We start from the raw sequence: 13,401 nt of genomic DNA on the forward strand, positions 1-13,401 counted from the left end.
ACAGGATTTACACTGACCATACAGTAGCTTCTAGCTGTCTGTGTGAGTGTTTGTGTATGTGTCTTGATGTGTAGAGTGTGTATATGAGAGCATATGTGAGGCAGGTGTGTGTGTGCGTCTGTGCTTAGAAGGTGTTTCAGTTAAAAGGTACAGAAAGTGTGTCAGCACCTGGACTCTGCGTGTGTATGTGTGTGTGTGCATCTATATATGTGTGTGTGTGTGTGTGTGTGTGTGTGTGTGTCAGAGAATACACACACTAGACCCGATTGAAGAGGGATTTGAGACGAGGAAACCACAGTGACCACAAAGGAAACATGAAAAGAAACTGTTTCCCTGCTGGTGTTTTGTAGATGGAGATTACAGCAAAAGGGGAGAACAAACTGAATAGAGACATAGTGCCCCCTATAGAATAAAACAGCAATAACGTCTACTTATTATACCTTCCTTTACTCTGATGTTTGATTTGAGGAGCCAAGTACTCTCCACAGATCATAGTAAAAAAAGACATTTTAATACTCCTTGTTGTAATCCTTTCCTTTTTTTTTTCTTTCTCCTCTGTCACTTATTGTCCTTTTTTTTTATTCATCTTTGTGTTTCATTCATTGTTTTCACAATCCTCTCTCCCTCTTCTCTTTCACACCTTTTTAATTAATTTATCTGCTCCGTCCTCTCCTTCAGGTGGAGAACTCTACCCTGAGCTCGCAGAGTGCAGCCCTCATGGCCCAGAATGCCCAGCTGCAGAGTCAGCAGAGCAGCGTGGAGGGCGAGCGCGAGGGAGCACTGAGGGAGAAAGAGGAGCTGAGGGCCACCTACGAGCTGCTCCTCCGCGACCACGAGAAGCTTGCGGCGCTCCATGAAAGACAGGCAGCCGAGTATGAAGCTCTGATCGGAAAGCACGGGGGCCTGAAGAGCTCCCACAAGAGCCTGGAACAGCAGCACAGGGACTTGGAAGACAAGTGAGTTGGGGTTCACAAGCATGGGATGGGCACATGCTCAAATCTAATTACAGCTCAAGTCTCACTGATGCCTTTATACTGTACACTTCTTTGGCCTTCTTTTTTGCATTATCCTACACAGCAATATTAAACAATGATAAAAGCAACCATGCCGAAAGACCCCTTGGGTATAAAGTAAAATACACCTGCATTGCGTTGTGTTTTCTATGTAACTTGTGGAACAGTTTGTAACGTGTATGTGTGTTTTTATGTGTGCAGGTACAAGCAACTCCTGCAGAGGAAGGGGGAGCTGGAGGACCTGGAGAAAAATCTGAAAGACCAGCAGGAAAAGATGGCACTGGAGAACCAAACACACCAAGCTACAGCTGACCAGTGCAAACTGCTCAAAGAGGAAAACGATAGGTCAGATTAACCTCAATCAATATTTTTATCTTTAAAAACTATGCAAATGTGTTAATGACATGTTAACTTTGTGATTCAACCTTTAAAACTATTTGTTGTTATGTTTAAGCCACTTTAACATACAGACATGTCTATATATTGAGGAGTCCCTTTGCTTTCTCCTCAGACTTAATACTACCTATCGACAGCTGGTGAAGGACAACGAGAATCTCCAGCTGGACCATAAGAACATGAAGAGCCAGTTAAACAGCGCCAAGCTGGATCAGACCAAGCTGGAGGCCGAGTTCTCTAAACTGAAGGAGCAGTACCAGCAGCTGGACATCACCTCCACCAAGCTCACCAACCAGTGTGAAGTGAGGAGAGATTTTTCTTCTCTTCTCTTCTCTTCACCTCTTCGTCTGATATTTTTTTATAAACAACTTCTTAAGGCAGCTGTGTTGTGGAAGCTTTATCCCTTTAATGTATCATGTTTGTGTTTGAGCCAGGTGTCATAGCATCTCTTTCATATATCTATCTGTGTGTGTGTGTGTGTGTGTGTTAGTTGTTGAGCCAGCTGAAAGGAAATCTGGAGGAGGAGAATCGTCACCTGTTGGACCAGATCCAGACTCTGATGTTACAGAATCGCACACTGCTGGAGCAGACCATGGAGAGCAAAGACCTGTTCCACGTAGAGCAAAGACAATACATGTAAACCCATTGATTATATGTCTTGTTAAAAATGGACAGCTAACATATTGTCTGTTGATATTACTTCAATGTGCTTTTAATGGGATATTCAAAACAGATTGGTTGCATTTATATTTGGACGGTCTCACTGTATCTTCTCTCGTGTCTCTACTCTTTCAGAGACAAGCTTAATGAGCTGAGAAGACAGAAGGAGAAGCTGGAGGAGAAGATCATGGACCAGTACAAGTTCTATGACCCCTCACCTCCACGCAGGTAAAAAGCAACTTCATCAAGTTACACTAGTTGAAAAATTTTGACAAGAAAATGCCCACGAACCAACTAAATGACCTGGCGCAACAGTGGTGAATTAGTGAATCAGTGAATCAGTATATCGTAGGAAAATGTAAAACATTATGTTTGCTTGTTGACTCTTATTTCTGAGGTAGGGGGTGTGGCAGGAAACACTCACACTGCAGCCTCAGGAAGGGATGAATCAAATATTTATGGCCTGCAGAGCTTTAAACAGCCATATACTGCAACATCTATGGCAAGACTGACCGAATCAGCCAACATTCATATTCTTCTTGATCCGTCTTGTTGCCGATCGTCCCTCTGTCTCGTCTCTCCTCTGCAGGCGTGGCAACTGGATCACTCTGAAGATGAAGAAGCTGATCAAGCCTAAGAGCCGGGAGAGGATGCGTTCTCTCACGCTGACTCCGTCTCGTTCAGAGTATGGTGACGCTTTCCTGACCTTTCCCCACGACAGCCAGGACAACTCGTCCATAGGCTCCGGCTCCAACTCGCTGGACGACACACTCACACAAAAGAGGAGCAGCAGTGAGTACAAAGGAAACACATGAACACACAGATGTAAACCCCAGATTCCAAACCAGCATAGTTACAGTTTCAACCATGAATTAACCCACAGCACATATGGAGGGTGTGTGTGTTTGTGTGTGTGTGTGTGTGTGCGTGCGTGCGTGCGTGCGTGCGTGCGTGCGTGCGTGCGTGCGTGCGTGCGTGCGTGTGTGCGTGCCTGAGTGTTTGTGTGTGTGTTTGTGAGTGCCTGAGTGTGTGAATGGGCCTTTTCTCCCCTAACTGCTCCTTTATCTCTCTCTCTCTCTCTCTCTCTCTGCGAAGGGAGGAGAGGGCAGCAGTCCCATGCCCATGCCCATGGGCAGGGTTCCAGCAATGGTATGCTGCGGATGGGGAGGGTGGGCGGGGTTTGTGACCCGACTGTCGCGTCTCTCAGGGCATGTTTTCGTGAGTCCATTGTCCGTGTCACTCAGCTGTCGTAGAGGTTACGGTTGAGCTGTGCAGCACCACAAGGTTGACTCCCGACCGCAGACCAGTTCAAAAAGTAGATGCATTTCCTATGTTTAAAACAACAAATGGAACGCTTGATATAATATTCACCTTATGTATGGGGCTACTGAAGTGTAGTATAAGAATATTTTGAACGAGGTGCAGCTCACTTTTAACTCCATCCCCCAACAGGTCTAGGGCTCATTAGCTCTCAGTTACAGACATGTCAACCTGCTGATCTGTGCAGTTCACCTGTAAATAAGAAAGAAACGCCCTCTGACGTAGCATCATAGCTATTAAAAGGTGCAATGAATTGCAGCTCACTTCCAGTCAAGGCAATGTGTTAAATCCAGGTTGGTCATATTCACTTGTACTTATTTAAACTGTACATGGGCATGTAGGTTTACTCGTTAAAATAAGCATGTAGGTCTGTTTGCTTCAAGATGCATGTTTTACTGAGTAAAATCTATAAACTAGTCGCTTACGAGGTTGCCTTTAACAATCAGGTAGAAAAATGTACATTACAACAACTGAACCAAAGACAGTACATAGTCAAGTATGCATTGATGGCATTAGCAATTACTTATTTTTTCTGCTTCTTGGAAATGTCTGTACTGAATCATTGCAGTCGTCCCTGATGCTGTTAACCTGCCCTTTGACCTTTTCACTCTCCTGATTGCACCCTTTAATACTCGTCATCTTCTATGTCCCATCTAGGTGTGGTAATGTGTTGACACTTGTGTTGTTGTGTAATGTATGTAACGCTTTAAAATCAGTTGGTAATGTAAAATACAACACTCATGACCATTAACATGTGATTGTTTGTGTGTGGTGTCATGTGCTGATAGAATGTGTGCGATTGTGTGAGTGTGTATTTGCATAATGTGTTTATGTTGTTGTACTTGTTTGCATAATGTGTTTTTGTACAGAAGTCTGCCCTTAAAAGAATTATTCAGGTTTTAAAGAAGTCTGTGGAAGAAGTCTATTTCAGCCCATTCAAAAAGCACTTAAACACATATTTTATTTAAAATGTAGAAACCTTAATTGTAATAATTAATTAACAAAGCTAGTAAAAACTGATGGGCTGAACACAATCTGTCTGGGAGGTTTAAAAAGCAAGAACATGTGCATAATCCTCCCACTATAAGCTTTACAATACAAAATATCTAAAACAGAAATTGTTTTCAGCTTCATTAAATTGTACTAGCTTTGCTAATATATTTCCATTAAATAACAAGAATGAATTGCATAAAAGTGGATGAAGTGCATTTGTATAGCCTGAAATGCAGTTCTATCAAAATCAAATAGACTTTGAAATAACATGATTCACCACTCTAAATCATATGTTGTAGTGTCTATTACATTGTCGTTGTCCAGTTGAGTGTCCAAGGGCTCAGCTCTCTCTCTGCATCTCTCCCCTGGCTCTCTTTGTGAAAACATTAACCACATCCTTCTGTTCTGCCCTCCTTTTTTCTTTTGTTTTCTTTTCCTCCACCTCCCTCGGGATTTTTCTGTCGCTCTCTCTCCCCTGTCTGTCTGTCCCTCTCTCTGGCTGCGCTCTGACAGCTATAAAAAGGTTGCCTTTCATGAGGAACAGATCCAAGGACAAAGACAAGGCCAAAGCCATCTACCGGCGCTCCATGTGTAAGACCTCCGATAGCCGCCCCGCTAGCCTTCCTCCGCCTGCTCTCCCTGTCATCGTCACGCTTGGAGAAACAAAGAAGGAACAGTCACTGATCTCGGGGAGGCTGCTGTGTGGGGGTGTGGCAGTGACAGTATGGCAGTTTCAGGTTTCAATCATAGCCCTGAAACCTACAATCATTCATTTGGGATTACTGTACATTTAACAGTTTATCAGAGTAGTGACATCTGATTCCTTTTAGAGATGTCTGCTAAAGATTTACAAAAAATTAAAGTTTAAATTTTGTTGCATAGTCACCGTACCCCCATGCTGCGTTTGGTGACATCAGTGACTTTTCCTTATAATTTGTTCCTAGTAACCCCTAACCCTTCCGTCCGTCACCTCCTCTGCCCTGCGTCTGCCTTCTCCACTCCCTCTGTAGAGTATCTACTCTTAGCTTTTATCAGCGTTCACCAGTGTAGTGTCACTTTATTTTCACTACTAACTGATGAATGGAGAACACAAACTTCACTAACTTTGTCTGAAAGCAAAGGTGTACAAATGAAAATGAATGACAGAAACATTTAGAACTAATTCAAAAACTGATGACAGTAGGACTTTTTTCTCTTTCTCTGTATCTCTGTCTCTTGTAGTGTCATGCAGTTTGATTTTCATTTATCTTAGTTCTGAGTGTCATCTCTATCAGAGCTCATATTTCAGTTTAGTGATTGTGGGAATCACTTATGCAACGGGCAACTTATCGGGCAGCTTTGTCATGTGGTCTGTAGTTTAATTTTATTTGTGTAAACTGAATGAAAGGCTCTATGTATGTGTGTGTGTGTGTGTGTGTATGTATGTATGTATGTATGTTCGGGCAAGAGAGCGAGAGAGACTGCGGGTTTGCCTTTCATGCGCCTGTGCTGTGTTTGCTCCCATCTTTGATTACAGCATGACTTTAAAAATAAATAAATAAATAAAATCACCAACTGCCTGATCACCGCCGCTCACACTCACCATGGAGGACTTGAAATGGAGCCTTAACTCTCTCTGTCTCTCACTCTCTCTCACTCTCTCTTTTCCTCTGTCAGCGTGCTGCATTTCAGATCTTATTTTGCTGACATGGACTTGCCTCGCTCTGATTCTGGCTCTGATCTTTTGTGTACAGTGCTGCTGTGGCTGCAGCTCGGAGCAGCTCTGCATGCCCTCATGCTTCTCTACCATTGCGTACAGTTCAGTAAACTAAGTGCATAAAGACAGTGGCCTCTAATGGGTGACCTATCCGGCTGAGATGGTGCAGGAATGATGGAGGACAAACTGTGCACCTACTATCTTTATGCACTTAAGATAACAGTTGTTTGAATCTCTTTAATGACATTTTAAATAATACTGTCTGCCTGCATGTGCCGATTTTGTTGCATTGTACAAAATGAATTTGAGATAGACCTATTAGTAATTTTTAACAAGACCTCACCACAAGGGGCAATTCTCTGCTATATTGTCATGCTTACTATGAGAAATTAGGCTTTTCCTTAATGATGCTAATACATTAAGGCGCTGTGAACAAGAAAACGTTCGGAAACCTCTGACCACAGAGGTAGTCCACCAGTCTGAAACAACATTTAGCAACTTGTAGGACTCTGCAAGAATAAAGAAATTGTAGCTTACATCTGAGCAATTTTGCATCCCCAAGTGACTATGTCTAAAGGGATGCAAAATGTGTCTGACATTAAATTAAAGAAAATAGTTTTTATCTGAACCCTATGGATTTTTAAAATCATTTGGCTACAAAGTCTGGGTCATGCTTTGAGATGAGATAGGATGTAGTAAATTGCATAAATTGTTCCTGTCCTCATGTCCCTTTTCATTCCTCCGTCCGTCCACTCAGCCATGAATGACCTGCTTCAGACCATGGCAGTGGCAGGTGGTCCTGGGGCTCAATGGGCGTGCAGCATCGAGAATCTAGACGGCGCTGAGGCTGGAGATGCCGGCATGACGGGCAGCAGCAGGCGCAGCGGGCAGCGTATGAAGGAGCTCGCCTTGTCCACCAATGCTATTGACTGTGCTGCCCTCACCCTGCCCACAGCAGGGCACAGCAGAGCCAAGCTTCGGCTTCAGGTCAAAGGTCAGGGTGCTAATTTTATTTGTGTGAGGGTAGGAAAAATATTTTGCCCCTGTAAATGTTTGTAAATAGTAGTATTCATGTGAAGGTGGTGAAAATTTGTCAGATCATAATGCAAAAAGCAACTGTAGCATCAGCCTCCTCTCTCTCTCAACAGATAATGCCTCCTGTGAGGATGTTGCCGGCTCCTCAGATGACCCTAAGAGTCAAGGTAAGACTTGACATGACATCAAACTGTAGGTATGTCAAATGACAAGGAAAAGGCTTGGTAATCGCAACAGCTTTTCTACACCATCTGGGGATCTGTAGGCTTCTCAAACGAGGAATGAGAGAAGACTGAAAAGCCCCAAAAGAGCAGGTCACGTATTTAACAATCCCACTGCTAATCTTTGGGCTGCCTTCCTGCACTTCGATTAAGCCTGATCTACAGTTGGAAAAGCAATTTTAGCGGAGAGCAAAAGAGGGAGATCAGCCTCCATTGAAAGTAGGATTGACTCTATTCCAGGCTTTAGGGTGTTATCCAGGGCAGTTAATCTGCGGCCAGGCGACTATTCATCAGTTCTTTGCCACTCTAATGTAGATGACCCAGTTGTTAAACGGCCACAAAACTACTGACATACATTTCTAGCACTTGAGCTAGTTCTACAACTTAATGCCATCAGTTTTGATAAAATGTTATTTTTAATTTTATTACTTTAAATGAATTTTGTATCCACCTACCCAAGACACATACTTATAGTCCCAAAAGAACATTAACCTGGTTCCACAGGACATTGGTGGGGCATTAGTGCCCAACCTGGACCTACTTGGCTGATGAGTTCCCAGAATGCACTCATAAAATCCAGCACATTGCTGTCAGACCCATTTCCCGGTACATCTCTACAATGGCTAGAGGAAACTACCTTCCGCTCTCACACACCGGACATTACTTATAGTGCATCAGCCATTAGGTCGCCATCTAGAGATGCTCCTATATGTAAAGTCATTAATGGCAGTTTCAGATACCTATTGATTTTTCAAGCAACTGGGCTTGGCTGCCACAACATTTTTTCAATTTAGTTTTGTGTTTCTGTCTTTCTATAAAACCATTAATGAATATTAAACTTTGCTTGTTTTGCATTGTGGGCAGCATTAATGAGTAGTGTGATATATTCTTCAAACATGTTATGCATCAGAACCAGGGTGTGTTGTATTGTTCATGTACTGTATGTGTGTTTTATCAGGCCTGCAGGTGTATAGCAGTGCTTTGGCTCTGTATCCTTCCCCTGTAGAGCTGAGCATTATGTGCAGACTGCCCTGTAGCATCTGTAGTAAGTGACAACTACTTGGCACCGAATCTCACTCTGGGCCACAAACAATGGGCTGGTTTCCTAGACATAATAAGAATATTGATACCGATATGTGATTTGAAGGTTAATTTAAAATTCTAATTTGGTGTCATGTCCTGAAAACCAGATTGAAATGATTTCACGGTCCCTAGTTTCCAGCTGAAACTGTCCCTACGAACACAGGAAAGAGCAAGGTCACATTGTCACCGCTCCTTTTCTTTCCTTTCTTTTTCCTCCCTTTCACTTTTCTCCTTACTCTCTCTCCCCTTACTCAGTTTTGCACAGGATAAAAGGCATGCCAATTTTCTTTTATTACTAATTTACTTGCACTCTGTTGTCCCCTGTTATTCAGTATTGTCTCCATCAGTTTCCCTTTCTCCTGAAGGTGGATTGGTCCTTGGATGTAGGTGTCCTGGCCCTCTCCATCAATAGTTTGTGTTTACTAGCTGGACATATTGGGGATGCAGCCTGGCACTGAGCCACCCTTCCTGTCCCTCTGCCTGGCATGTGCCATCTGCTGCCCCAGCAGGATATGTGCTATCAGACTGTTACCGAGCGCCTACATGTTACTCTTTGTGTTAGTGCACGTTGGTGAGGATACATGTATGCGTATATATAAAACCTAACTGTGTGTGTATATGTGTGTGCATGTCTCTTCCCTCTTGTCCCTTACCCAGCCACCAGACCCTCCAGTCTCCATAGCAACAGGATCATCAGTAGTAATAGTAACAATAACTCCCACCTCACTTCTCCTCTGGAGGGCAAAGGTACGCACCCCCCCCCCCCCCCCCCGCCTAACCACTCCTGCCATCTTCCTTTGTTCCCTTTATCTTTGTCTTTCATGCCTTTACTCAAACCTACTTTAACGTGCCCTGTGGGTTAGTATTTTCTTTCCTATGGGAATCAATCATTTACTTATTTAAAATCAGTTAGAGCTGCAATGATTAGCTGATTAATTGATTAGTCAATTGAAAGAAAATGTATAGCCTACTTTTTAAATAATCAATTAATTTTTTAAGACATTTTTCTGGCAAAATGATGTGCTATGTTCGAGTCTTAATGCGAGTCACAGGGGCACTTTTACTGTGCTATGGTATAAGAATAATAAATCATTCATTATTCAGCAAACGTTTTTAAGTATTTATAATTCACAGCTTATCAGAATTTTATCAGACTCCTATAGTCTTTATCTTTTCTTTGGGGAGGTGTGATCAGATTCCCGGTGATCTAATCTTTGCCTCCCATTCCCACAGGCACGTTGAATGGCAGCCTCAGCAGGCCTCACAGCGAGAGCAGCGGAGAGTTCAGCCTGAGCCTAGACCAGGAGGTGTGGTCCAGCAGCGGCAGCAGCCCTGTTCAGCAGCCCACCTCTTCGCGCTCCTCCCACCAGAGCCCCCTGCAGCTGCGCAGGTCGCTCGACCCGTCTGCTGCCGCAGGCAGCCCAGGCCAGACCCAGATCAGGAAGACGGGATCCCCAGGCAGTGAGGTGCTTTCCCTGCAGCAGTTCCTGGATGAGGGTATTGATCCTGCAGAGGTGAGGCCTCTAACTCAGTTACAACCGATCTGCTCTGTTGCTGTTATGTTTCTATTTGATTAAAGCCAGCAGATAAAATAGACTGAGATTTTATGAAAACAAAAGTCACATTTTTCTCACTTAGACCATAATGGTTTGTATTAATATGAGGAATCAATGTATGGCTGCAACTAATAATTATTTTCATTATTAATTTATGATCCTGATTATTTTCTTGATTAATGATTTTTGTGTTTAAGTGTGATACAAGTACATTATAAATTCTCATGTGGTGATATCTTCAAATTGCTTGTTTTTTCTACCATCAGTTTAAAAAAAAAAAAATGCAAAAGATCCTAATTTTGGATGAACTGGAGCGATCAATTTACTGTCAATTAGTGGATTATTCAATCGTTGTAGCTCTGACTCTCAGATTCTGACTGATTTTCAAGACTCAAGGCAATATTAAACATAATCAGCACATAGAGATTCTTGTTTGTAAGTTTGTTTAAAATAAGGAATTAAAAAAATAGAAATACCTTGTAATAGAATTGTATGATGTGTTTGTACTGTACCTGATATGATCTCTTTGCTCTGTCTTCTGTAGTCTGGCAGTCAGGAGAACCTCACTGTAGACTCTCCTCGCCTCCCCACTTCATCTGAGCATGTGCAGAAAGAACGCACTTCGACAAAGGGCCGAGGCATATTGCGCTCATCCAGCGGGAAAGCAACACTGGTCAGCTCCGACCGCCCACCGAGATCCTCGGGTCAACCGGGACGCCCGACCCTGCGGAAGGCGGAGAGCACCCGTGTGAAAGGCTCCGTCCCGGTCCGCTCCAGCCTGTCCTCGCAGGGCAAGGCCACATCCGTCTCCGAACGACTGGATTCAGCTTCCGCCACGCTGCCCCGGGCCAGTAGCGTCATCTCCACGGCCGAAGGCACCACGCGGCGCACCAGCATCCACGACCTGCTCTCGAAGGACAACCGGCAGCCCGTGTCGGTCGACGCCTCTCCTCCCGTTGCGTCCACCAAGGCTGGGGTACGCTCCCAGCCTACACCCAGTGAGTACCACCCCAACAGCACCAACCTAAAGGGATCCCTTATCACCACCACCCCATTGCCCAAGTCACTCAGCTTGCCTTGCCATAGCTTGGAGGACCCCGACCTCTCCACCCTCGAGTCTTTCCTTGGCCCTTCCTTCACTGTAGAGTCGGTGTTCATGGACTCCATTTTTAGTGAGTCAGCGGGCAAAAACCTTCCATTCCTGTCTCTAAACCCCACCCTAGTCAGCAATATCAGTGGGCCACCTGTTACAAATAAAACCCCCTCAGCTGCACCTATCCCAAACCACATTTCCACCCAAAACCAGACCCCACACAGCCAATCAAACGGCCAGATGAGATCCAGCCCAGCCAGTGTAAAAGAGTATAATGAGGGCGTCGACCCCAATCGTGTGAATAATTCGGACCAGTCACTGAGCCCAGAGGACAACCAGTCTCTGTGGTATGAGTACGGGTGTGTGTGAATGACAGGGAGGTTCTGGCTTGCTGATCTTAATACAAGACTTGACTTAAAGAGTGACGAATGAAAGGAAGGATAAATGACAAATCCTCCTCTGCATGTATTTATCAGAGCACTGTCTATCTCTGTGTGGTGTATTTCATGCTTTTCTGTTTGCCATGGTGCTGATTGGTGATTTGCTGTTTTGTTTTGTTTTTTTTTTTTTTTTTTTTTTTTTGTCACCTCCTGTTCTGACCTTTTTTCTGTCCCGTTCTGTTCTCTAAGGTTGGACTTTGATAACTGTTCTTCCGTCCAGCAGCCTTTACCATATTATTGTTTCCTCATCAAATCTGTTTCACTGGCTAACACTATACTATTATCTGCTGTTGTGGATTTGTACAGCACAGTTAAGGCTTAGGATTTCTGTTTCTAGCCTCAATAACAAAGTAGCTATGAGCAGAAAAGTTAGAGATTCAGCCATAAAAAGCAGCAGAAAATCTGTCGGATATAAACTGTGTCTGATAAGGCAGGTGGGACAGATCTCATAGTAGCAATTTCTTCAAATCAAAGTCTTTCAATGTGTCAGATAATAGATTCACTTGTTGTTTATCATGATGCTTTAGTGTACGGGAGAGTCTTTTTCACTTCTTTTAACTTAGTTGCATTATCCACTAAACTGCATGGCTTTGTTCTGTCTCAGTTCAACCTGAAACACTCATTTTGATTTCTGCGATCAAAATGTTTATGTTTATCCTCTTTTTGTTTCTATTGACAATGTGTATTATGTTTGTTTTCATACATTTGACACCTTTTTTCTGTAATTTTATTTTACATATAATAACTGGAGCATTTGCTCTTTGGATGATGGGTTTTGACCTGATGGACTTCTTGGGTTGGTGACAAAATGATGTAGCTTCATTCCCAGAATGATCTGAGGGGAGGATTTAGTTGGTTAAGTGAAAGTTGACTGAAGGAAGTAAAATATGACCAGAGTGATTAATAGTTTTAGGTAGTTTGTGATAGTTATGGAAACAGGGAGTCAGTATCGTAAGTTGAGAATAGTTTGCAGTGGTCAGATTGTTTTGTAAATGAAGCTAACGTCATTTCTTTTGGTATCTGTAAACTTTTATTTACCCATCCTGACACACCACATCTTGAGAATGGATAATATTTGATTATGTATTTTAGATTGACAAGATCTTGTACAGATTGTTGTAATCATTAAGTTATAATCAAAGACGAGCACTGCTTTTTGTGCCAATACTAGTAGAACTGTCTGCATCTAGATCCTTATTTATTTCTGCTTTTGTATTCTGTAGTTGCTCTTTGAAGTTGCTTTATTGTATTTATCTTGATCTACAGTTTATGCAGGTATAAAGTAAATGAAAATGTTCTTGTCACTGTCTACAGATGTAACATAAACATTGCCTTTGTCCTACAGATGAGGAGGGCAGAAAGTCTAAAAGCAGGAGCGGGGAGCCGCAGCAAAGCTGCTAAACCCTGCCCCCCCCACCCTCGTCTGTCTGCTACCATGCTGTGAGCGCGTGGTGAGTGAGTGCTGCTCGAGCGGGAGGAATAGGGGGTGGGATGATGGGGAGGGGGGCTGTTCAGTCTTGTCTCCATGGGAACCTAAAACATGGTATAACAGATGTCGTCCATCCTGCCATGCACTTGCTTCCCCTGCTTCTCTAAACTGTTACCCCTAAACCCCTCACTGTCCTGTCCGTTGCCCCACTGTCCCTGTGGTGACAAACGCCTGTTCACTGAGCCTGATGGGACCCTGGTCTGCATGGCATATGGGCCATTTTACCACCTTGCTCTGAGTGGATGAACATTTGTGTCCCCAAATCCCCCTACAACTCCAGCAGCGCACCGTATCCCTCCTCCGTGATGCTTATTGTGATTTTGGTAAAGGTGACTGCTGAGTGTCCTGCTGGTGAAAAAAGTAGGCTCTTTATTGTTTTCAGGCTGCTTATTGTTGCTGCATGGCT

General features: G+C 43.5%; 1 protein-coding gene across 5 annotated transcripts in view; it reads left to right on the top strand.

Moving 5' to 3' along the window:
- ccdc88ab (coiled-coil domain containing 88Ab) overlaps positions 1-13,401 on the top strand; it is a 65,973-nt gene that overhangs the window by 51,064 nt on the left and 1,508 nt on the right. The window contains exons 24-37 of one of the 5 annotated variants that reach the window (XR_008829562.1): positions 679-956; positions 1,215-1,358; positions 1,525-1,711; positions 1,900-2,045; positions 2,205-2,297; positions 2,659-2,861; positions 3,165-3,218; positions 4,896-4,973; positions 6,836-7,072; positions 7,227-7,280; positions 9,075-9,164; positions 9,651-9,931; positions 10,518-10,971; positions 12,852-12,957. Coding sequence is in view for 3 of the 5 variants with exons in the window: in XM_056395433.1 (XP_056251408.1) it covers positions 679-956; positions 1,215-1,358; positions 1,525-1,711; positions 1,900-2,045; positions 2,205-2,297; positions 2,659-2,861; positions 3,165-3,218; positions 4,896-4,973; positions 6,836-7,072; positions 7,227-7,280; positions 8,293-8,379; positions 9,075-9,164; positions 9,651-9,931; positions 10,518-11,435 (2,850 nt within the window). In the remaining 2 variants the exon portion in view is untranslated. The other 4 variants (XM_056395433.1, XR_008829563.1, XM_056395430.1 and 1 more) reach the window with 4 other exon arrangements.

This window comes from Seriola aureovittata, chromosome 14 (assembly GCF_021018895.1).
Source record: "Seriola aureovittata isolate HTS-2021-v1 ecotype China chromosome 14, ASM2101889v1, whole genome shotgun sequence".
Classification (NCBI taxonomy): Eukaryota; Metazoa; Chordata; class Actinopteri; order Carangiformes; family Carangidae; genus Seriola; species Seriola aureovittata.